The sequence below is a fragment of the Carcharhinus amblyrhynchos genome, chromosome 4 (assembly GCF_965287045.1).
Source record: "Carcharhinus amblyrhynchos chromosome 4, sCarAmb.v2.hapA, whole genome shotgun sequence".
Lineage (NCBI taxonomy): Eukaryota > Metazoa > Chordata > Chondrichthyes > Carcharhiniformes > Carcharhinidae > Carcharhinus > Carcharhinus amblyrhynchos.
The window spans coordinates 19,393,413-19,417,441 of NC_137327.1; the positions used below are offsets into that span (position 1 = coordinate 19,393,413).

Here is a 24,029-nt window from a genome sequence, read left to right on the forward strand (position 1 = left end):
AGGAAAGGCTGATTCATGCAGCGAGTGGTTAAGGCTTGCAATGCCCACGGCTGAACAGCGAGGTGGAGGCTGGTTTGATTGAAGTGTTCAAAAGAGATTTAGACTGTTATTTAAAAAGGAAGAATGTGAAAGGTTATTGGGAGAAGGTGGGAGGATGGCACTGTGGTTATCAAATTGCTTATTTGGACAGCTGGTGTGATATAATGGGCCAAATGGCCTCCTTCTTTGCTGTAATAATTCTGTGATACATTACATTACTGATGATACAAACATCTATGCTACTGTCAGGAAATGGTGATAAAATGGAAAATAAGGAAACCAGTAATTGGAAATGTGTTCTGGTGGTCGTATGATTGAAGAACAACAGACTATTTTAAAATGGAAATTGCAGAAAGTCAAGTTAGTCGAGTTAATAGAACCACGGGTTGTTGTTTTGGGAGGTCTAGCTCCAAGGTTAGGAAAATAGAGGGGTTTGGAACTGGGTAAATTGAAAGAGAATGTGCATAGCCATTAATATAGCTAAGTGTATCTCAGTTGATTTTGTTGTGTGTTTTAATTTGTAATAAACATTTATTTTGCCTAAAATCACCACAAAAATGTCTGAGATATTCTTCCTCGGTGTTCACACCTTCCCTCACAATATACCAAATTGAAAAAATACAGTTAAGGGCAGGGATTTCAAGTTTTCCTTCTGGGATGTGGCATTTAGAATCAGCTTATGCTCTTAACACTAGTATTGCCCTTTAGCAAAATTCACAATAATTTTCTCCATTCTGACCAGCAGGTCTCTTCCCCGTGCATTGGAACTAGAGAACAGCTATATCCAGTTAAAGTTGTAGAGGGAATGAGTACATTACCTATTGAGTTATGTACATCTGTTACAACATTCTTCAGGTGATTTTGCAATGGAATGTCTTCCATTTGGTGAAGGTGATCAGCATTTGTCACCTGCATCAGGTTATCCATAATATTTCCTGGTTGTTGCGCAAACTTCATCATATAATGCTCCAAATCTTCAAAAGGGCTGTCTTTCTCAGCCATCAGATCTGGCATAACAGTTGTTGAGCTGATTTGATCTGTAACATTTTCTGCCAGTCCACTCTGCTCACTAATGTTCAAATTTGCATTTTGATATTCTGTGAATGCCACTGAGCTAACAGAGGAACTGTGTCGTAATCCACCAGTAGTTATTTTGTTGTAATCTTGAATAGATCCCAAGCAACATGCACTTTTGGAAGACTTTAATCTGCTTCCCTTGTTGAGTGAAGATGTCACATTTGTCCTCAGTGCACATAGGGGAAGGGATGTGTACAATGCAGTGCCTCCATCCAGTTCACTGACACTAGCCAGCTCTGAAAATTGTTTATTCACAATAGGATAGAGCTTGCTGTAGATCCTACACTGCAGTTTCTTCAGTAGTTGGGCGATTGGATATTCTGAACAGCTAGAAAAACAGATTGACGAAAACAAGTTTAGTTCATAACTGATGAGAGAAATATATAGCTGATCTAAGCTTAGAACTTCACTGTATAATTATAAAATCCTGAACTCTGCAGATTATTATACAGAATTACATTATAAACAAAAATCTTCCATTGAACAACCCTTTAAAATGTATGTGAAAAACACTGATAAAATATTCAAACTAAATCACAGCTGACTTTATATGAATTCCATTCGTACCGGATAGAGAAATTAATTTTCAGTCACCCATTTACTTAACTTCCAAAATCTATTTTCAGTGATTACTGATACAATAAAACATTTTCAAAAAATCACTGAGGTACAATAGTTGTAGAGTGAGTGCATAATTCCCCAATATGTCTGAAAATTGATTAGATTTCTAAAGTTAGTTGAAATAATCAAAGGGAGAGTCCAGAAGCAGTGAATTTGCTGGCATCATTATTCTGATATTCTGAAATATCAAAATGAGATTGCGTGAACGATTCTGAATTAGAGAACTTTCCCATATAAACAGTCACAAGTGGACATATGGGCGAAAGTGAGTCATCCTGAGACTTCAAAAGAAGTCAGTGTTTTCATCAAATGTAACAGCATTCTTCTAAATGGTATGAGTGACGCAGTTTTCAAACAATTGATAAATAATCTTTCTGTACTGAGGATAATTAAACATTCTTGTGGTAAGCATTGCCTTCCAGCAAATTGGAGGTAGTTCCACATTTAAAAGTTGAGTGACACCATGCAGTGTTAACAAGTTAAACTCAGCTCCTGGGTAGGGCATGTTGTTGGCAATCCCTCAATAAAATTACAAGTTAATGACTACCATTTGAAGCAAAGCAGCAAATAATTGCACAAAATTACACTAGGGTAGGCCACACTTAGGGGGAAAATGGTAGCATTATGGTAATGTCACAGGACTGGTAATCCAGAGGCTAGGGCTAATGCTCCGGGTACATGGGTTCAAATCCCACCCATGGAGCTAGTCAAATGTCAATTTAAATAATACAATCTGCTTCTGAAAACTACTCTCTGTAACGCTGACCATGAAACTATCATTGATTGTCATAAAAAAAAACCTACCTGGTTCATTAATGTCCTTTAGGGAAGGAAATCTGCCATGTTACCCAGTCTGGCCTATATGTGACTCCAGGCCTGCACTGGCCTCTGAAACGGCCTGGCAAGCTGTTCAATTCATGGGCAACTTGGGAAGGGTGGCCTTGTCAGTGACACCCGCATCCCATGAAAACAAAACACTATTCAAATGTTTGTAGATAACGATAAAAAAGCCGGTAGTGTGAGGCAATAAATCCCTCTGCCCACTCTTTTCAAGTGAAGCATTTAGGATTTTTGTTTTGCAGTCTGTGTTCAGCAAATTAAGTAACACACACACACTTGTTATCCGGTTTTGCAATATTGCTTCCAAAAAAAAGTATAAAAAGTAAATTTGTTATACCTGATCACTGCTGATGCCTAGTGTGGTGCTAAGATGTACTTCAGGACTCAAATCCTAGGTTATATTAAGTTTGTTAATAAGCCACTATGCCACTAGGCTAGCCAGGAGAGTTTTCATTTGGCATCTTATTTCTGACTCTTAGGAGGAAACATGTATGAATTTGAGAGAGTTAAGGCAGGATCGGGCTTGCTTCTTATAGCACATATGATTGAACAGTTTGCTGACACTTCCCACCTTTGCTCACACGTCAAAGGTGACCACTTGGCTGAAATATCAGACTGCCAGCATGACAGCAAGATTCAAAGGCAGGAGAAAAACATTTGAAACAAAAATATTTTGGACCGAAGCACAATTATAGACATTCAAAGGTGTCTAAAATATTGCAGAAAAGTTATTCTAATCCATTCAACATGATAGTTAAAAAATCTATAATACTGCAGAAAATGGTTCTGCAGTTTGATCTATTCACCAAGGTCACATCTTCCAGTATTGGATGGTTGCATTCCAGAAGTACCCCAAAGATGCACTGGGGGACTCTCGGAAGTCCCAAGGCAAGGACTCCACTGAAATTGTACGGGAACTTCCGATAATCAATTATCCTGTATCTGGAACCGTCTGAAACTCGAATTTAAAATCAGAGATTTTGGATGCTTCCAATTCATTTAGCAGAAAAAGTTAAAAGGAGTAGAACCAGTTTTAACTCTTGAGTAGTTATACCAGTGATGCACTGCCCCAGCTCCCCATCGGACACTCTGCCCACTTTTGTCCAGACATCCCAACTACCACAGACTGCGGCCCCCAAACTGCCAACCCAAACCTGCTTGACACTCCGCCTACTCAACTACTATCCCCAATCGCTGACAATCTTTCTGAACCACCACCCTCCCCACCCATTGATACTCCCATCCTCTAAAAACCCCTTCAATCATCCAACTATCCCTATCCCCCTGACCATTCTACTCCAAGCAAGTGGACAACTAATCTAAGATTGTTAGTTGGGCTCAAGGTATGGTGCATTTCTCATGACTCAAGAACAGCTTCTTCCCTGCTGCTATCAGCAGGAAAATGGTGTTGAGGTGGATCAGCTGTTATTTCATTGAATGGCAGAGCGTACTTGAAGGGCTAAATGGCCTATTCCTGCTTCTACTTCTTACCTCATATAGTATTTTTGCTGTATGCTGGCTTAAAATTTGTGCGCTGTGAAAAGAGTTTGTGAAACACTGCTGCAAATTCTCCACGCCAGAAAAGGATTTTTAAGAATGCTTTCAGAGGATCATACAGAGTTTATGTGGTGCTCCATCTAGTGGTCTGCCTGAGAACAGAACTATTCAAAAGCAAAATAGAAACTAGAATTGACATAAGACATGACCAACCAACTTGAAGACTGAAGGTGTGAAATCACATTTAGAGTTTGGAAGGCTGCAGAAGTGAAGATTAAGCATGATCACCAATGTTGGAGACTTATAATTTATCAAGTCCTCCAAACGATCTATTCTTGCAGCTATAGACCACTTATGGTAAGTTATAAACTGTCTTTATCTTCCTTCGTTAATTGCAGAAAAAAATGACTAGCTATAAAGCTGCAACAGTTTCTACATCTTACAGGGTATTGCATCACCCTAAAAAAAAATCAAATCTATACCTCAGTATTTGAGATAATAGGCCAGCCACCAGCACATGGTCATTTGGTTGTGATCTTAATTTCATTTTCCACTGTTTAGGCCACTCCTACAAATCAAAAGATTCAATTAGCAATTGTCACTGGTTGTGGAATAGGTTATTAAAAGTATGATTGCTGTTAATATGCAGTTGAGGTACAATTATCTTTACGACAAAATAATCAATCTATTGTCTGCTGAATTGTCCATGCCTTGATTCAAATCAAGTACAAGGCTTGCTTTTTTAAAAAATCCACTGTGCCTGCACATCTTATATATTGTGATTATATACAAAATATTGCTTCAATGCTTACGCAACGATTTCCAAAGTTGTAAAACATATAACATTGTCTTGAGAAGGGACTTTGGACAACCAGGACTACTCTGGCTTCTTGAAAACAATATACTCTGATCGACTGGTCCAAGGGACACTGGGTAGAATTTTCCCCAAAAAATTCTAAGTGTTGAAAACTGGAGTAATTCACGCTGTTTTTTCAGTGGGAGATCAGAGAAGAATCTTCCACACTCAGAGGCTACGAGCATGAACATCGTTAAATTTCAGGGGGAGGGGCCTATTCCCCCTCAGGAGGTTGAAATCAGCGCGCTGAGTGGGCCATTGCACACGCGCCGATCTGTCAGCACTGAGGCTGGCGCATGTGCAGTGGCCCTGCACTGCGAGCCTCCCGAGCCCTGGCCAGTTTGACCGCTGGCCAGCCCCATGACCCCTGTGACAATGGCTGTCCGACCCCATGGCCCGATTACCGGCCCCCCCAGGCCCAGCATCGAACACCCCCCCCCGCCACCTCCTCCTGACCTGCTGCAATCTCCAGCCTCCCCCAAGTAACCCTGATAGTAACCCCCCCACAAGCAGGCTGATCATGCCCATCCCCCCGACACCGGCTGACTCCCCCCCAACACCGCCCTGGTTGCTGTCCTCCCTCCTTCCCATCTTCCCCCACCGATCCCGACTGCAGACTGGCAGCAGGACTGTTGTTAAAATAAACTGGACAGCTATTTCCCACAACACATTGGCACTTTGCCCTTGGGCAGGTTAGAGGGCACAGGCCAGCACTGCCAGAGTGCCGATGCCCATATGGCACCATCCCCTCTGCTGCCCGACCCCCTGAGGAAGGGCCCCCGATTGCCCCAGCTTCACTCCAGCTAGGTCGGGCTGCTAGCTCCCCAAAAGCTGGGTGGGCAGTGTGAGAGTAATCCACACTGGAAAAAAATTAACACAGTGGGATGAGAGAATCACAGCTACTATTAGAGAAACATGAAACCTTTATTTTGTACATCTGAATAGAATTAGGTGTTTTTCTTTGGTACTTACATGGTCTTGCTCAAACTCTAAAATGCTCGTGTATACATTTCTTTGTTCCTCCTCTTCAGGGGTCAGTGTGGCACTGTTTGAAAATCTCCTTGAAAAGGAATCAAATTCATTAGAAGCAATATCTCCCGGCTTACATTAAACAGTCTGAATCAGGAAATAATTAATTCAACTCCAAATCATGTGTAGAAAGTGAAATAAAAAGAGCAAAAGTAAATTATGATTAGGGGATAAAGGTAAAAAAGACAAAAAGAAAAAGATAAAATACTTACGAATCCATAACAATTAAAAGTTGAAAGAATACATTTTTAAAAGTTAATATTTAGTGTTGGAAAGCTTGACTGCCAATGACTAAAGTTTATCACACCTTTCAATATTTACTTACACTGAATGAACGAACTCTAACATCATTTCATGATTTTAGCATGCAACGATCATGAAAGCACAACTTTGTGCATTCCATGTATTTCAATGCAAAGTTCCTCTGCAAGGTATTGGTATAGTGAAGCTTGTAGAGGAGCAGGATAACTCAATGACTTCCTGATTTTTGCATTTAACTGTGCACGTGCACTGTGGGAAGTTGCTGTCCAACAGTGAAGCCCATTAGCTTCCATAAACTTGAATTCTTTGGAAACTCTGTTTGCTCAAGCCCCAACTGACACCAAGCACCTTGGGGGCACGGGGAGGGCTTCTGAGAAAGCAGCAAGTTTAACATCTGTAATGCATTAAAAGGTTATCTCAAACAATCACACTTTTCAATGATCTCCAATGGTTCCTTGTTCCCCATTTCCATGTAACGTACATGGAACCATGATGGAATTTTAACCTATTTCTGAATGGGAGTGCCATATTGGGAAGCCAACTCGACCCTCCAAGAAAAATTATTAAATGAAATTCCTCAGTGGGACTGGAAGAGCAAGGATCCAATTAGGGAAGTCTGGGTTCTTCTGCACGAGAGTCTCTATCCCTATCCTCAGCTGCAAGAGCCTCACCCTCCCTGGGTTATTGAAAGATGCATTTTGTCAATCCCAGAAGACAGCCTCAGGGCCCTCCAATCTTCACTTCCCTGCAGTTGGTCAGCTGCCAGTTTCCAGTGAAACAGCCGTACATGGCAATGGTATAGTGGAGGAGTTCTTGGAACTGTACGTGACAGTTTTTTAGACTAATACATTGAGGAACCAACCAGAGAACAGGCTCTTCTAGACTGGGTACAGTACAATGAGGAAGGATTAATTAACAATCCTGCACTGCAGGGTCCTTTAGGGAAGAGTGACCATAATATGTTGGCATTTTTCAATAAGACTCAGACTGAAGTAGTCAAATCCAAAACTAAGATTCTGAATCAAAATAAATGGAACTATAAGGTATGAAGAGTGAATTGGCAAGACTGGGGAATCTTACCACAGAAGGTTGATGGTGGATAGGCAATTGTTCGTATTTAAAGAACGTGTGCAAGAACAACAACAACAATTATTCATTCATGTCCTCCGAAAAGAGGAAAAGTGGCTCAACCATGGTTAACTAAATAAATTAGGGATAATGTTAAATCCAAATAGAAAACATTTCAAATTACCAGAAAAAGCAACAAGCCCGAGGACTGGCATTTGAGAATTCAGCTAACGAGGACAAAGAAGTTGATCAAGAGAGGGAAAATAGGGTAGAAGAGTAAAATTGCAGGGAACAGAAACTGACTATAAAATCTTCTATAAATATGTGAAGAGAAAAAGATTAGTAAAGAAAAATGCAGGTCCCTTACGGTCAGAAGCTGAGGAAATTATAATGGGGAATAAAGAAATGGCAGAAGAATTGAACACATACTTTGTCTTCACAGAAGGGGGCACAAAATCCTCCCAGAATTGAAAGAAATCAATATTAGGAAGAAAATGATGCTGGGGAAATTACTGGGGTTGAAGGTCAAAGAGGTCATCAGAATCGGATAATCTACACCCAGAGTATTAAAGGAAGTAGCTGTGGAAATAATAGATGCATTGGTGGTCATCTTCCAAAATTCTATAGTCTCTGGAGCCGTTCTTACAGATTGGAGGGTTGCAAACGTAGCCCTACTACTTAAAAAGGGATGGAGGATAAAAAGGGAGAATTACAGACAGTTAACCTGACATCAGTGATGGGGAAAGATGCTACTGTCTATTATAAAAGATAAGGGACGGAATTTTACAACATCGCTTGTCCTGAAACTATAAAATCCCAAAGTCACTGGAACTTCCCAGTGATTGCCCCTCATCTACTCCGATTCCCGTGGCAGGAGAAGAATAAAATTCTGGCCATGATGACAGAATGTTTGGAAAGCATTAATGGGATTGGACAAAACCAGTGTGGGTTTATGAAAGACAAAATCAGGCTTCACAAATCTATTGGATGTTTTCTTGAGGATGCAATTAGAATTGATAAGGGAGAATCAGTGAATGTGGTATATTTGGAGTTTTAAAAGGCTTTTGATAAGGTCCCTCATAAGAGGTTGGTGGACAAAATGAAGGCACGTGGAATAGGGGGTAATGTACTGGCATGGATAAAGAATTGGTTGACAGACAGAACCGAAAGTGGAAATGAATTAATCTTTTTCCAAGTGCCAGGCAGCGACTAGTTGGGTATCTTGGGCTTGGGCCCCAGCTGATTATATATAAAATAAATGACGTGGATGAAGATACCAAATGTAACATTTTGTTTGCTGGCAACACCAAACTGGGTAGCATTGAGAGTTGTGAGGAGGATGCAAGGATGCTTCAAGGCGATTTAGACAAGTTGAGTGTATGGGAAAGCACATGGTAGAGGCAGTACAACACGGCTAAATATGAAGTTATACACTTTGGTATGAAAAACAAAAAGGAAGAGTGTTATTTAAAAGGTTATACATTTGGAAGTGTGGATGTACAAATGAATCTGAATGTCTTTTGCACAGTCAGTGGAAGCAGAGGGGCAGGTCTGGCAAGCAATTGGAAAGGCAAATGGTATGTTGGCCTTCATTGTAAGAGGATTTGAGTTCAGAAGTAAAGATGTATTAATTCAGTTGTAAAGAGTCTTGGTGAGACAACACCTGGAGTATTGCCTGCAGTTTGGTCTCCCTACCTAACAAAAGATATACTTGCCATAGAGGGAGTGAAGCAGAGGTTCACTGGGTTGATGCTGGAGTTGATCTATGAGGAGAGGTTGGTTTGACTGGGCCTGTACACACTCAAGTTGAGAAGGACGAGAGAAAATCAGATTGAAACCTACAAATTTCAATCAGGACTGGACAGATTAGACACAGGAAGGCTGTTTTCCCTGGTTGGCTAATCTAAAATCAGGGAACACAGTCTCAGGATACAGGTAGGCCATTAGGACTGGGATGAAGAAACGATTCTTCATTCGAAAGGCAGCGAACCTGTGGAATTCTCTGCCGCTGAAGCCTGTGGAATTCTCTGCCGCTGAAGCCTGTGGAGGCTAAGTCACTGAATGTTTTCAAGAAAGAGATAGATAATTTTTTGGATTTTAATAGCATCAAGGAATATGGGAGAAAGTGGGAATAGGACATTGAGATCAAGGATCAGCCATGATCACGGTGAACAGAAAGCAGGCTCGAAGGGCCTAACGGTCTACTCCCGCTCTTAGTTTCTATACACCTAACCTGCAGTGTTCAAATCAGGTCCTAAAGTAAAAATCTACTGAGCCGCAAACAAGAATTCTGATGCACAGTTGCTTTATGCCAAGTGCTAAAATTGGCGTTCCAATCTCCATTTTTGATCCCTTTCCAACAGATCTTTGATAACATTTAAAACCAATTTTCCAGACAAAAAAAAGTTCTTAAAAATGACAGAACAAGGAGTGTGGATGTTGACTGGACAATTATAGGATGTAGCGGAAAAACATCACTCAGATCTCGCAATTGTAGGGCTTTATCACCTGTTGGCTTCTTCTTGAAGTCTCAGTCTCCGTTCTTCCATCTTTCTTTGCAGCTGTACAGTACATTGTTATGGATATTTGCTCACTCTCTATAACTTAACAACTACTGGGTTCTCAGAATATTTAAGGCTTTGCAGAAAGAACAGGAATAAACAACATTTTATAATGCACTATTATCTCTTTTTCCCAAATGCATAAACAAATAACCTAACCTCCCAGAGGCTAAGACTGTAAACATTACTGCTAGGATTTTTTGAAAGGCAGGAGTGTTGAGAAAGGAGTGAATAAGTTTACACATCTGATCAGGTTTCTTATCACAGGCCCTAAATCAACTGTTTGATCCTTTTCAAAGCAGGATCAACTGCCCAGAACCAAGGTAAAATTACTATTTGCACATTGTGGTACTCAATAAAGGGACTCTTTACAAAGCATTAGGAGTGTTAGGATCACACATCTGCGTGATGGCTTTTTTAAAAAAAAATCAGATGAAATGAACAACCTTGCCAACATGATGTGGAATATCAGCACTGGAGGTAGGATGCAAAGCGATACCAGGGAAAGGATATGTAGTGATTTGAACATGGGGATAAGAATTTTGAAGGAGTTGGATACCAGGGGAAAATGTTAAATCCATGAACACAACAGCAAGTGGGCAAGCAGGACTTGCCATGGGTTATAACAAAGGCAGAGTTTTGGGTGAGCCTAAATTTATCAAACGTTTTGGAGGCCAGCCAAAAAAGGACTGAAATAGTAGAGTCTGGATGTGACAAAGGCATGGGGCAAGATGTGGTGCGGCTGACTGATGTTACAGAGATGGAAGTAGGCAGTCTTTGTAATAGAGAGAAAATGGAGTCTGAAGTTCAGCTTAGGGCCACTGATGTTGTTGACAGTTAATGTTGACTTGTGACAGCAGTGATGGAGCGTGTGGGGGGGGGGGGGGGGGGGGGGGAAGGAAGGTAATGGTTATGACCTTTCCAATGTTTAACTGGAAGGAATTTTGGCTCAGCTTGGATGGAATGTCAGCCAAGTAGGGTGACAAAAAAAGAAAGTAAGTGAGGAGGTTGGGATGGATATTGGAGTGGTAAAGCTGGGTATATCACTGCATCTTTGATGGTGCTGCCAACAGACAGCATGTACATGTAGAATAGGAGGGGCCAATGACAGATTCTTGAGGGACTTCAGAGGTAATGGTGCAGAGTGGAATCACAAGCCATTACTGAAGACACTCCAGTTATGGGTAGATAGATATGTGTTGGACCACGAAAGGATTACTCCTCTTTATCGTACAATGAATGAATGCTGAAAGCAAAACATGAGGATACAATTTTGCTGGACTAAGATACTCAAATTCAATGGATTCTTTAAGGTGAAATTATTGCTAGCATTTTGGTAATGCTTGACTCAAGTAATTACATCAATATTGTACTAACCTAATGTACAAAATACTTTATTTGACAGTACTGTTAGCTCAATTGCAGGGATCTTTTTGTCATTTTTCCTGTCCTGATTTCAACAGGACATAGGATTATGCCATGAATTAATCTATGCCTGAGAATATAAGTGTTATGACATTGATAATGAACACAAAATTCTAAAACTGAAGTCGCTGATGCACAGTCAGCATTTCAAGACTTCAATTTCCCACAGAAAGGATCAAAATAAAACCAGACTGACCCAAAATTCCTTCGATAATTGTTTTCTGTAAATAATGTCACCATAATGAAAGGATACTGCTGCCTGTCTTGCCTGTGCAATGATCAAGTTCTCCATCATCTGCCGCTGAAGAGACAATGTCTGAAAATAAAAACAAGTTTTAGCAAAAAAGTTTCATTTAAAAATGTTCAAGAGATTACTATTTTAACAAATCATAAGTGAAATGTAACAAATCTATGGGGACCCCATGAAGTGGCTGCGCTTTTATCCTACTTGGCTTGCAAAGTTCTGCTTTTCAACACTTAATTTCATGTTTCATCCAGGAACAAATTACGGGACACGATTTTTTCAAGCGACGGCTCAAATTCATTAAAAAAGTATCATGATTTATTTTTCTACCTCTTATTAAGTTTAAGCTTTGGGGTTCAGAATGATGTGAATCCACTTGTAAAGTTAGCACAACAGGAAGTGTAAGCACTTTGAAAGAGGAAAATTGATTCAGTGTACCTTTTCAGATTTTGTAAAGGTCATTTGTTATTTTTAACTCTCACCTACCACTATTACTTTCAAAAATTACTGTCCATTAGACCGAAATAAATTGGAAATGTTTAGTTATTTATTGAAAGGATAAGGGGGGAAGGAATAACTCATATCAGTTCAAAACTATGCAATGAAGAGGCTGAAGCTGGGCAAAAATACAAAAGGCAAATTCTCATATTCTAAATGTTATCTTCTACAGGGTGACAATGCAGCAAGGATTCTATCAGCTGACAAGGCAGGAACATTGCGTACAAGGCACTGCAACAAAGTCAAGAGGATATGTAGAAACAAATAAAGAATGTGCAATTCTATTGTGCCTTTCACAACCTAAAGGCACCCTTAAACATTGCACAGCTAATGAAGTGTAATGACTGTTATAGCTTCCTATCTAGCTGCACTGTGGTTGAGTACCTTCATCACACAAACTGCAATGGTTTAAGACAACTGCTCACTGCCACTTTTGCAAAGGAAACTAGGGATCAGCAATAAATGCTAGCCTAAATAGTGATGCCCATATCTTGATGCAATGACCCTGAAATGACTCTCAGCATCTTTATATGCAGCAGGACAGAGGGATAGCTCAATGAGCAATATCAAAGCACCTGAAAAGGAAACTTTAGTGGCAACTAGTGGTTTAGTCTTGTGGTACATAGGGAATGCTTACTTTATACAATGTAACTATTAAAAAAAATTAAATATAACAACCCCATTGTACAATTCCAATCCTTGACAGTTTTCTAATTGTTTACACACGCTCTCAGCTTTTCCTTTCTCTTCCCTCACCAGTACTCACCCAGAAATCAACCAATGTCCCCTACATTTTTCCCATTGCTAACTTTAAACTGATCACTTTCAAGTGTTGAATGACTTAACCTTCCATTCTACTGTAGTTCAGCTCAAACTATTCGCAACCAAAAGGTACAAAATTAATGAGCACTGACACCATTGTAATAAGTTAATGCTTAATTTTTCTCTTTAATCAGGCTTCCGATAAGAATATACTTTGAGGCAAGACTTTATATCTCAAATATATCAAAATGCAGTGATATAAATTACAAGCTGAAAAATTACAGTTCCAATCATCGATAGCAAAAAAATAGATTTAACAATCATCCACCGTACTGCTGACCTTACTGTACCTGGAAAAATGTTTTCAGTCTCTCCCAAAATCATAGAGAGAGCCACCACATATTAAACTAAGCTAAAAATTCCCTGCCAGGTAGAAGCAAGTTTGATGATGAAGGTACTAAATGCTAACTGGGAATTGCTTCAATGTAATGAGATCCCTCTTAGTCAACAAACAGCAGAACATGGTTCTCTAATCTTTTAAAAAAAAGCCACTTGGATTTTTTAACTGGTTGAGTGTGAATGGGGCTTTGCTCTAATTAGATGCAAATAGATCACTTAAAATATACTCATGGTCCGAAAGCATTGCTTTAAATAATTATCTTATTAACCAAAATTGTCTGTCATTCAATAGTCAAACAGATGGCTAATAAAACATACAAAATAAATGTGATTTTTAATTTTGAAAATGACCATGCTAAAAAAAATTGTGGATTATAACACACTAACACCGCAAGGTTATAAAAGTTAGAAATCATTTTTAATTTCTCTTGTTGTGAATGGTTAGTAAATCCATGTCTCTTTAGATTGTATACCAACACTTCACAGAAACTGATGAAAACATAAGATAGTCTAATTACTTTTGTATTAAAATTAAAAGATATGATGACTATAAAGTAAAACAAGTCCAAGTTACAATGTTCAAAATGATACGAAGTGTAAAGTCACATTTTAGTTCTTAATTTAGTGAGAGATAATGGACTGAAGGGAGTTATATGGGTGCGGGGTATCCCATGTGAGGCTGGGTCTGGGCGTTTAAATCATTACTCTGGAGTAGACAAGACTTTTTTCCTTCTAACTCTTCCAGGATACGTATCAGGGTAAAACCAGCATTTGAAGTTAGTGATTTAAATTGCTTCTGTTGGATGGTTCCCAGCCCTGCACAATTGTTTTTTGCAAAAGTATACTTTATTCATATAACATCTGAAAGATACATTACAGAACATTTTAAATTATAACCTAAAACGCAATTATATTTACATTTTCTCCAGAGATCAAGATGCACTGAGATGCTTCAGTTCAGTAATGAAAACATTACAGGGCTGATTCTCCACAAAAAATTTGAAGTATCGAATTTGTGTAAAAACCAGAGTAAATCATGCTGGTTTTTCAGCGGGAGTTTCAAAATGAATCTCCCATACTCTATATACTATTTACTGCAGAGCATAAATCAGGGGGTGGGGCCTAGTCCCACTGGTGAAGTAGGCAGCATAGTGCTGAGTGGGCCGCCGCGCATGTCCCGATGTGTCAATGCTGAGGTCGACACATGCGCAGCGGCCCTGCACTACCGGTCTCCTGATCGTTGGCCAGCCTCGTGACCCCTACATTGCTGGCCATCCCACCCTCCACGACCCAGTTGTTGGCCCCCTGAACACGCCCGGGTCCAGACTCAATCCCCCCACCCCTGCAGCCCATGTCGATGTCTCTCTCCCCCCACCTCACCCTGCAGACGCAATCTCCCCATCCCCCACAGCTCAAATGCAGAGTGGCAGCAGGACTCCCCACTCCCACTGATGCCCCCCCCCCCCCCCCCTCCACCCCCACAAGAGGCCCTGCCCCATCAGGCCCCATCCCTTTGGCATTGTCTGATGCTTGGTGAGTCGTGCCAAGGTGCCCCCAGACATTGGCACTTTGCCCCTTGGGTACTGCCAGGGGTCCAGGCTGGCACTGCAGTGTGGCATGCCCAGGGAGTATTCCTGTGGAGTCCAACGTTCTGGGGGGTGTTAATGGCTCTCCTTCACTCTAGCGGGGTCAGCCTGCCACTTCCCCGCAAGTGGGGGGCTATCCTAGGTCAGGCTAGTGGGCCTAGAGGTTTCAGTCCTAGGCCTATTAATGATATTTAAAGTATATTTAAATTACTATTTGCATAATTCCTTCAGCTCTGTGGTGATTACTGATGTGGAGCTGACGGCGCTGGAAATCTGGCTGCCGAAGAATCGTGGAGGCCATGGCACTCAGCAGAGAGTGAAACGGCTTTCACCCGAGTCTCCCGGCCCACCACGCTACAACAGCAGCGCAGTCGAATGGGAGAATCGTCCCATACACAATTCAATAACTTCATTATAATGAGTAAAATTCTTTACAAACTATATGCAATTGGTCTTGATGCACTCTTGAGATGCTTCAATACATTTGTATAGAGTTCAGATTAAGCACACAGTCAAAGGTGTTTTATGCAGTTACCAGCTCCTTGGTGTACACTGGCTGAAAGGCCCTACACAGTGGCCTTTTCCCATTGCACCTTGGCGGCGGTTGTACCAAGCTTGAGTGCGGCCCTTAGCACATAGTCCTGGACCTTGGATTGTGCCAGTCTGCAGCACTTGGTTGAGAACAATTCTTTGCACTGGAATACAGTTTTGGCAGAACATAGAGCGTCTTTCACCAAGCTGATGACCCTCCAGCAGCAGTTGGTGTTTGTCTCAGTATGCGTCCCTGGGAACAGCCCGTACAGCACAGAGTCCTGCATCACACAGCTGCTCCGGGTGAACCTTGATAAATACGATTACATCTCTCTCCAGACCTTCTTTGCAAAGGCACATTCCACAAGGAGGTATGCAACCGTCTCTTCTCCCCACCCTCCTCACAGCCACTTTGAGGGCAGTGTACAGTGGCGCAGATACCTCATGCGTACATAAAAGATCTGACGGCGAGTGCCCTTCTCACCACCAGCCAAGCTAGGTGTTGGTGCTTGTTTGAAAGTTCTAGTCATGAGGAGATCTACAGCCTGCTCAGGGAACTATCCGACACAATCCACCATTTTACCTCAAGGATTCAAGAATATTCCATGCAGACCACTGCTTGTTCACCTTGTGGTCAAAGATGTTTTTCTGAACAAACGTTTCCACGAGGGACAGGTGATGTGGCACAGTCCAACTATTTGGAGCGTTCCATGTGGCCAGGCTGATCCTTTGCAACACCAGTGACAGGTAGAACCTCAGTGCATAGTGACACTTGTTGTTTGTTTCAAGGATCTGTGCACAGCTTGATGCAGTTGCACACAAAGGTGGCCATCAGGATGAGGGTGGCACCGGCGCATTGTTCCTCCCTTTTCAGTGATTTGTGCATGGTGTCCCTTCAAAAAGGAAGCAAGCGCCTCTGGGCAACTGCTGGGTAAACTCTTACATGGGAACTCCTAGAGGGATTAAATGTAATGCTGGGGAATCAGGAAGTTATGGGCAATACAAACACAGTAAGATGCTCTATGTTTTGCCCGAAACCTGTTGATTTTCCAGTTCAAAGAATTGTCCTCAACCAAGTCCTGCAGACTGGCACAATCCAAGGTCCAGTACTACATGCTGAGGATGCACTCAAGCTTGGGACAGCTGCCACCAAGGTGCAGTGGGGAAAGGCGTTTCACCAACGTACACCAAGGGGCTGGTAACTGTGCAAAATACCTTGGACTGTGTGCTTAATCTGAACTCTGTACAAATGTACTGAAGCATCTCAAGAGTGCATCATGACCAATTGCATATAGTTTGTAAAGAATTTTACTCTCTATAATGAAGTTATTGAATTTTATGGGGCGATTCTCCCATTCCGCTGTGTTGCTGTTGTAGCACAATGGGCTGGAAGACTCGAGTGAAAGCCATTTCACGGGCTTCCTGCTGAGTGCTACAGCTTCCGCGATTCTCAGGCAGCCGGTTTTCCAGCCGGAGGCGATAGCAGTAGAATAACTACATGAGGAACAAATAAGTACTCTTGACTCTAGTCTTTTTAATCTGAAATAAATATTTCAAAAAGATCAGACATCGATGAGCAAGAATGGGTGGGCAATGTGGACTCAATAGAACAGCATTTCTGGAGTTTGGATTACTCTGCACATGAAGCAGTTCAAGCAAAATCCTAGAGCGACTAGTTTGGGACTGCTGGGGCAACGAGTCAGCACAATCACAACAGACTGAGACCCTTCCTCACGTTCGTTAGTTTCTCTGGTCTTATGGGTTCATAGTGAACATTAATTTGTTACTTTTTAATTGGAATTTAGTAGAATCCGCCTTTCTATTCTAATTGACGGAAGGCAAATCCACATAGATTTTGAATTTTAAGCCCAGGTCACAAAACTATTTGCAGCATTAATGAAATCGCAAAAGTGTGCAACTGCTACACTGATTCAATCTTCGAGGTTACAAATGGCAGAAATTTGTAGCCCCTGTTCAAGGAGGTTTCATTTAAAGTGAAGTTGAGAGAATCCATGAATCAAATGTCAATACAACCGTGAAATGGGTCACTATTTGCAATGAATTATGTGGAAGATTTCCAAAGTATTCATGAGTTTTGGGAGGCTTGGCAATTTTGCCTAAAGTTGCCTAGTGAACTCTCACCAACAATAGATGTAACACAATGAGAGAATCTAATTTTGAACTGCAAAATCTTGTACTCTGTCAAAGGCTTTGAAGATGTCCATATGATCTATTTTCAGGAAATGCTTTTGTTGCTTTGCAGCTAATAATTAATGTGGCGATATTTCTCAGCCTCTTTTAAATTTGTTGTTTTGCAAATGGACACTTTTTCACACAGGTGCATTAATATTTCCCTTGACTATCCAAAACAAAACTACAACTGATGAATAAAGCAGTCAATTCCAGTGTATTTCTGTAACAAAAAGCTGGCACTCCATACTTTTGTGAGAATTGATATGGGCCTTGCAGTGCATTTATGGGAACATCACAAGCTAATTAGAATGACAAAACATGTCATTGTAAAATACCATTGTAACATGTCATTTGTTACAAAGACACAAGAATGATATTCATCCCACAGCTCAGACATTTTTGAGTTTAGTCCCAGACACAGTCTAGCTCAGTACACAAGAGATAAACATTTATCAGATCTGTATTGACATAAATCCATTTGGGCTAAGGTGACTATTCAAAACAGCACAGAAGAGCTCTGCTTTGCATAGTTCCAAAGCTTTGTTTGACAGCTTCATAATGAAATTACTTAACTTCTGGATTTTCGCGAAATTTAAAAATAATCTCTATCCTTCAGAACAGGATGATCCTTTGGGTAAAATTACCAAAGTGTCTCTGAGGGATGTGATCTTCCCTTGAAAATCTTCTTCTTTGCTTGATAATTAACAGGGATATTTCTGTAACTCTACAGTGTCAAGTTCAGCATCCATGCCAAAATGAAAATCCTACACTCCAGCTACAGCGACTCGAAAACCCTTTCATGTATTCAATTGCTAAATATTATGCAAACATGAATTGTTTTTCCTACTCTACGTGATTGAGAGTGGGATAAAATAACTATATGTATAAGCAACAGGAGTGGCACCCATGGACGGGAAAACTCCCAGATTCTCAGAAGACGAAGGAAATTTGACATGTCAGCCACAGCTCTTACCAACTTTTACAGATACACAATAGAAAGCATTCTTTCTGGTTGTGTCACAGCTTGTTTTGGCTCCTGTCCAAGCCCACAATAAACTACAAAAGGTCGTGAATGTAGCCCAATCCATCACGCAAACGAGCCTCCCATCCATTGACTCTGTCTATTTCGAAAGGGCAGCCAGCATAATTAAGGACCCCATGCACCCCGGACATACTCTCTTCCACCTTCTTCTGTCGGGAAAAAGACACAAAAATCTGAGGTCATGTGCCAACTGACTCAAGAACAGCTTCTTCCCTGCTGCCATCAGGCTTTTGAATAGACCTACCTCGCATTAAGTTGGTCTTTCTCTACAACCTAGCTATGACTGTAATACTACATTCTGCACTCTCCCCTTTCCTTTTCTATGAACAGTATGCTGTCTGTATAGCACGCAAAGAACAATACTTTTCCCCTATATCCTAATATATGTGACAATAATAAATCAAATTAAAAAAATCAATTTTTTTCATTCTATTTGAAAATCTCAATTATTTGTGATGCATTCTGTAATAGTATGGGTATTCACACTGACTCTAACCATTTTTGTTTCTCCAAATCTATTATGCATAAGGTATCTATGCAGTAGTTTTGATATTCCTAATGTTTTGTGCAACAGAATATCACTGTACACGCACAGATTGTGACAAACATTTCAGTTTCTTTGTTTCTCATACCTCTATCTTTCCATCATGCTGTTAGAATAGATGACAGAATTGCACTCACCAGCGATGTTTTCTGCATGCCTTGCTTAGGATCCAGTCGCGCCATCCGTGCCTCATAAGCAGCCTTTAGCTTCTGGTTCTGTCTCGATGCTTCTTCCAATGGAGTAAGTTCTCTAAATAGGCAGATGTAAAACTTGTTTTAGTTGTCACAAATTCGCAAAAAAATGAGGTAACTTTGCAAAGTTGTCAGATATTTTATATTTCCTACTGGATTACAACTTCAGGTATCTCAGACCTTACATTTTTTATATATATATACTTCTTGAGTTCTTAGAAGGGGAAAATTACTTGTAAACCCCTTCTGCTATTGTTATAAAATATCTTTTCTGTAACTGAAAACAAAGCAGGAAATTTAGTGCATTTGAAATATAAGGTACGCATTTATTATCCTAATTTACAAAGAAATCTTTATTTGATTTTGTGAGGGGAAATCTGTTTGAAACAAGGTGGATACAATTAACATGAAATATACCAGGCATGATTTTCCTGGCCCGGTGCGCTGCTCGAGTAGTACAGTGAGCCAGCAAGTGTCAGCAGGAGGACTAAAACTGGAATCGCGTCCAGCCAATCGTGACTGTCCCAGGTCATTTTTTATGGCATAATCGCGCTGCTGCCACTCTACACAGGGATCAGTGGGAGCAATTGGGGCTGATGATCAGTGGGGTGGTGGGGATCAGGGAAGCCATTGGGAAGCCAATATTCAGGTGGTCAGCGAATGGGGGCGGGGGTGGCCAGTGCGCATGCGCCGATCTCCCTACTAGGGGATTGGCGCATGTGCAGTGGCCTGGTTAGTGCGCTGATGATGGCCTCTTGGACGGGATAAGGCACCCCCCTGTTCCCCACTTAGCGGTGTGAATCTCTCTGATGCACTCTGTAATGCACAGATTGCCAAACATTCATTCAGGTAAGTATGCTCAAAAAACAAGTGGGAAAACTTGCCTGTTGGACATCAGTTGTTTTTTTAGGAAAATCGCCCCCATGATACTTATGCAGAGTCAGATATCTCAAACAATCAAGCTCCAGGTGAGGAGAGTTGTTCACCTGCTCACAACTATATTAGCATTTATCAGCGATTCAGAATCAGCCAGAAGGTTGACTGTTAGCTACATGGCTTTAGTGAAGCTTTCAGAATTTCCATGGAATATTTGGGAACACAAAAATGAAACTGATTTCTTTGAAATCATAATTTTGTCAAGTCTGAAGCACAGTTGGCATGCATACCACTATGCAAACTTGAATTGTTTTTGCTGCTCTATATGGTTGAGTGTTGGATAAAATAACTGTATGCATAAGGAACATGAGTGGCAACCATAGACAGGGAACCTTCCAGATTTTTTTTCCCCTATATTTGAAAGCCTCAATTATTTGTGATGCATTTTGTACTAGTACGGTATTCACTTTGATTCTAACCATTTTTGTTTCTCCAAGTCTATTACGCACTTCATGTATAGCAGTTTTGATATTCCTAACATGTTTTGTGCAATAGGACATCACTGTACACACACAAACATTTCAGTTTCTTCGTCTCTTATAGTTCTACCTTTCTACCACGCTGTTAGATTAGACCACTGAATTGCACTCATCAGCGGTGTTTTCCACATGCCCTGCTTAGGATGCAGCCACACCAATTTTTTAGGTAAAAAGTTATTATAAACGTTAGCTTTTATATGGGTGATATTTTTAATGGGCTTACTTCCAACTAAAACATACCTGCCTGGCACAACTAACATAGTTCTCAAAAGAATCAACAACTAGCTGTTCATTGTCTCTCTGCTTTTATTAAGGAGCTTCCTCCCAACTCCTACAGCCCACAATCAGCAGTTTCAAAGGTGCTTATGGGGCCAGAGCAAGGAAAGGGAAAGGCCGTACCATTGGAAATATAACAGTGAAGGCTCTCAGTCCTTGACTGAGGCGTTGGCGTCAGGGAATTGCAAGGAGTTAGCATTCACAAGGTTGCCAACACTGGCTAGTCACATTCCAGGAGAAGTGACATCACTGAAGGGCTTCCAAGTAACAATGGAATCACTCTAAAGCAAGAACTGAAAAAAGCTTTTTCGCTGATCATTGCAGGCATGAGATTTTGCCTTATTTACTTTAATCGCCTGGTGATTCTGTGCCATTTTGAGCACTGGTTCCAGATGTGAATTCCTGCCTGACTCTCCTCCCTAGGATCATCAGCTGCACCTCTGCAGTGTTGGGGTAGTGGCTCCCAGCCATGGAAACAGTGCAGGCACCAGTCTTGGCTTCCACTCAAAAGGGATGAGCTGACACTCAGTATCACAGATCTGGCTTTCTCTCTTCTCTTCAGTAGCCTGTTGGTCAGTGCTGTTGGACAGGAGTGGCGGCAGTGAAGCTGCCTTGGAGGGAACCAAGGACATCACTCCCACGTGGGGCGCTGGATCCACACCTGGGCTGGTCAAGATCCTGCTAGAAACCATCATCATCTAGATGTGTCTGGTGGTGATTACAGATGTGCCATCAGTAACTTCTCCACTCATTCCTTGTGTGCATATATGTAGATAAGCAGGAACAAACCACCTTCAATTCACTGTCCCTTTCTCTCAGTGCTGCACTCAGAAAAAGTCCACTCACTGATTACACACTGCCCTAATTGATCCCTACTGTAGAAGTTGAGGAGGGAACACAGACTTCTCTCTACACTTGCTGATTACTGATAACAAACACTGAAGTTAATTAGACTTAAACATTCTACTGTCCATTAAAAGATGAAATCCTTTTCTTTTTGTGGGGCTGATATTTTCTTTTCAATTTAAAAATATTTCTTGCCTGAGAATGAATGATGGTGTAAAGTGTGACTCAGCAGACTGAAGCAGGGCATCATCCCTCATCAAAATTTAATTCCCTCCCCACCCCACATCTTCCAAAATTCCCAGGCATTCAGAGTCCTCATGACTTTTTTTGTTCTCATTTAAGGTTTGAATTTGATTGGACAGTGCTGTGCTAGATCCAACTACGGCTCAGAAGTACGAACGAAGTGACTGGCTTGTTTATGATAGTATTTTAAAATCTTCCGGAATGCTTTCTTAGACCACCGGGAGATTGACGCTGACTCGAGGAGGCTCCTGCTATTCACTGAGTGTTAGCAACACTAGAAAGATGCAAGTGGCAAGGCCTGGCCTTCATTTATTTAAAAATTGCTCTGGAAGTTGGTCCCTGAATTCTATTCCCATATACGCTGTTTATTATTCTTCAACCTGTCAACTCCTCCCCTTAAAAGTCAAAACCAATCTACATTCTTCATGCCTTAATTGACAAGCAGGAACTGGAGGAAATATGGTAAGTATAACATTTTTTATTAATAATGAATTGGGCTTTTCAATGTGATTGTAGTAATTATGCTGTGATTCCAAACTCATGGGGTCAACTTTTAAGTTTTAGGTTTAAGTTTATTTGTTTATTAGTGTCACAAGTAGGTTTACATTAGCACAGCAATGAAGTTACTCTGAAACTTCCCTCGTCGCCATACTCCAGCACCTGTTCAGGTACAGAGAGAGAATTTAGCATGGCCAATGCACCTAACTAGCACGTCTTTCAGACTGTGGGAGGAAACCGGAGCATCCAGAGGAAACCCACGGAGACACAGGGAGAATGTGCAGACTCTGCACAGACAATGACCCAAGCCAGGAATCGAACCTGGGTCTCTGGCTACACGAGATCGACTTTTAAACAAGCATATACTGTAATTATAAATGAGTGGAAGGCTCATCATATTCTATACAAAAGATTTTCAAATTCAAAATTAAGATTTTGGAGGAAATTGAAAAGCAGCTGGAAATCTTGAATGATCCTTCCACTTTACTAAACCTCAGAAACTAGTAAGCTCAAACATTTATGCTATCCAAACTTGGAGCTGGCAAACAATAGTTGCATGGAGCTGAACTGATTGAGAAATCTTGCAGTGAAGCCAAAGGCTGAATTCCTTGTTAACACAGTAACATGGCCTTGGTAATTATAGAACTTTCAACTGATCCTAGCTGGGCTGTACCAAGGGAGCACCAGACTGTGAGCAGAGTTTAGGAATATGGGGGAGTTTCCTGATGGTGGTACCATGGGCAGTTACTCAGTTCAAAACTAACATGTTTTACAACCACTAGGACTGAAAGGCACAGCGGCAACAGCCACTGATTATCCCCTCCCTTTTTCTAAATCATACAAGATGAAGGACTATTTCCGTGGCAGAAATTAGATTGAGCATGGAATTTAATGCTGATACACTTGAAAGTGATTCTGAAGCAAAATTGTCCCTTGTGCAAATAACATCTTGTACTGCCAATCAAAATACGAATACAAGCCATGGATTGACTTAAGATTTGCTGTGCCAGCAGGAACCACATACAGCGTGAGTTTGCAGGTGAGGTAGCTAAGAGCACTGCATGGCATCATCTCCCATTTGACATCCCTCAGAGACTCAGGCACTGATCTATTTTGGTTGTGGAAATCCTGCTGAGAGTTTGGAATCTCTCCTCACTGGTTCTAACCTTTTGCTTAGTAGCGTTTCTGTATTCTGCATTTTCTTGAAGACTTCAGGAGGCAAAAATGATGAACTAGTGCCTCCCCCATCAGAAGCGACTCTCCGATGAGTTGGTGCATGTGAAGGCTTGGTTTCTTGGCTTGCTGCTGGCTTATTTTCTATTTTACCTATGAGACATAACAAACAGCTATGACTAATTTCAACAGCTCCCTGGAGGGTATATTTTCCACTGTGTACAAAATTATGGAAAGTCTATTTAATTAAACTGTCACTGACTTCTGATGCTTATTAAACTAAATTACTTTTAATTTTACACACGGTATAAATT

The 24,029-nt window shown here is 41.0% G+C and overlaps 1 protein-coding gene across 2 annotated transcripts in view; it reads right to left on the minus strand.

Moving 5' to 3' along the window:
• The window catches only part of vps9d1 (VPS9 domain containing 1), an 81,742-nt gene that overhangs the window by 45,854 nt on the left and 11,859 nt on the right, over positions 1–24,029 (minus strand). For both annotated transcript variants that reach the window (XM_080186781.1, XM_080186782.1), the window contains exons 4-10: positions 23,709–23,868; positions 19,211–19,322; positions 11,528–11,590; positions 9,797–9,849; positions 5,903–5,990; positions 4,557–4,642; positions 858–1,444 (exon numbers count right to left, since the gene is read on the minus strand). In XM_080186781.1, coding sequence (XP_080042907.1) covers positions 858–1,444; positions 4,557–4,642; positions 5,903–5,990; positions 9,797–9,849; positions 11,528–11,590; positions 19,211–19,322; positions 23,709–23,868 — 1,149 coding nt within the window. The remainder of the gene's footprint in view (positions 1–857; positions 1,445–4,556; positions 4,643–5,902; positions 5,991–9,796; positions 9,850–11,527; positions 11,591–19,210; positions 19,323–23,708; positions 23,869–24,029) is intronic.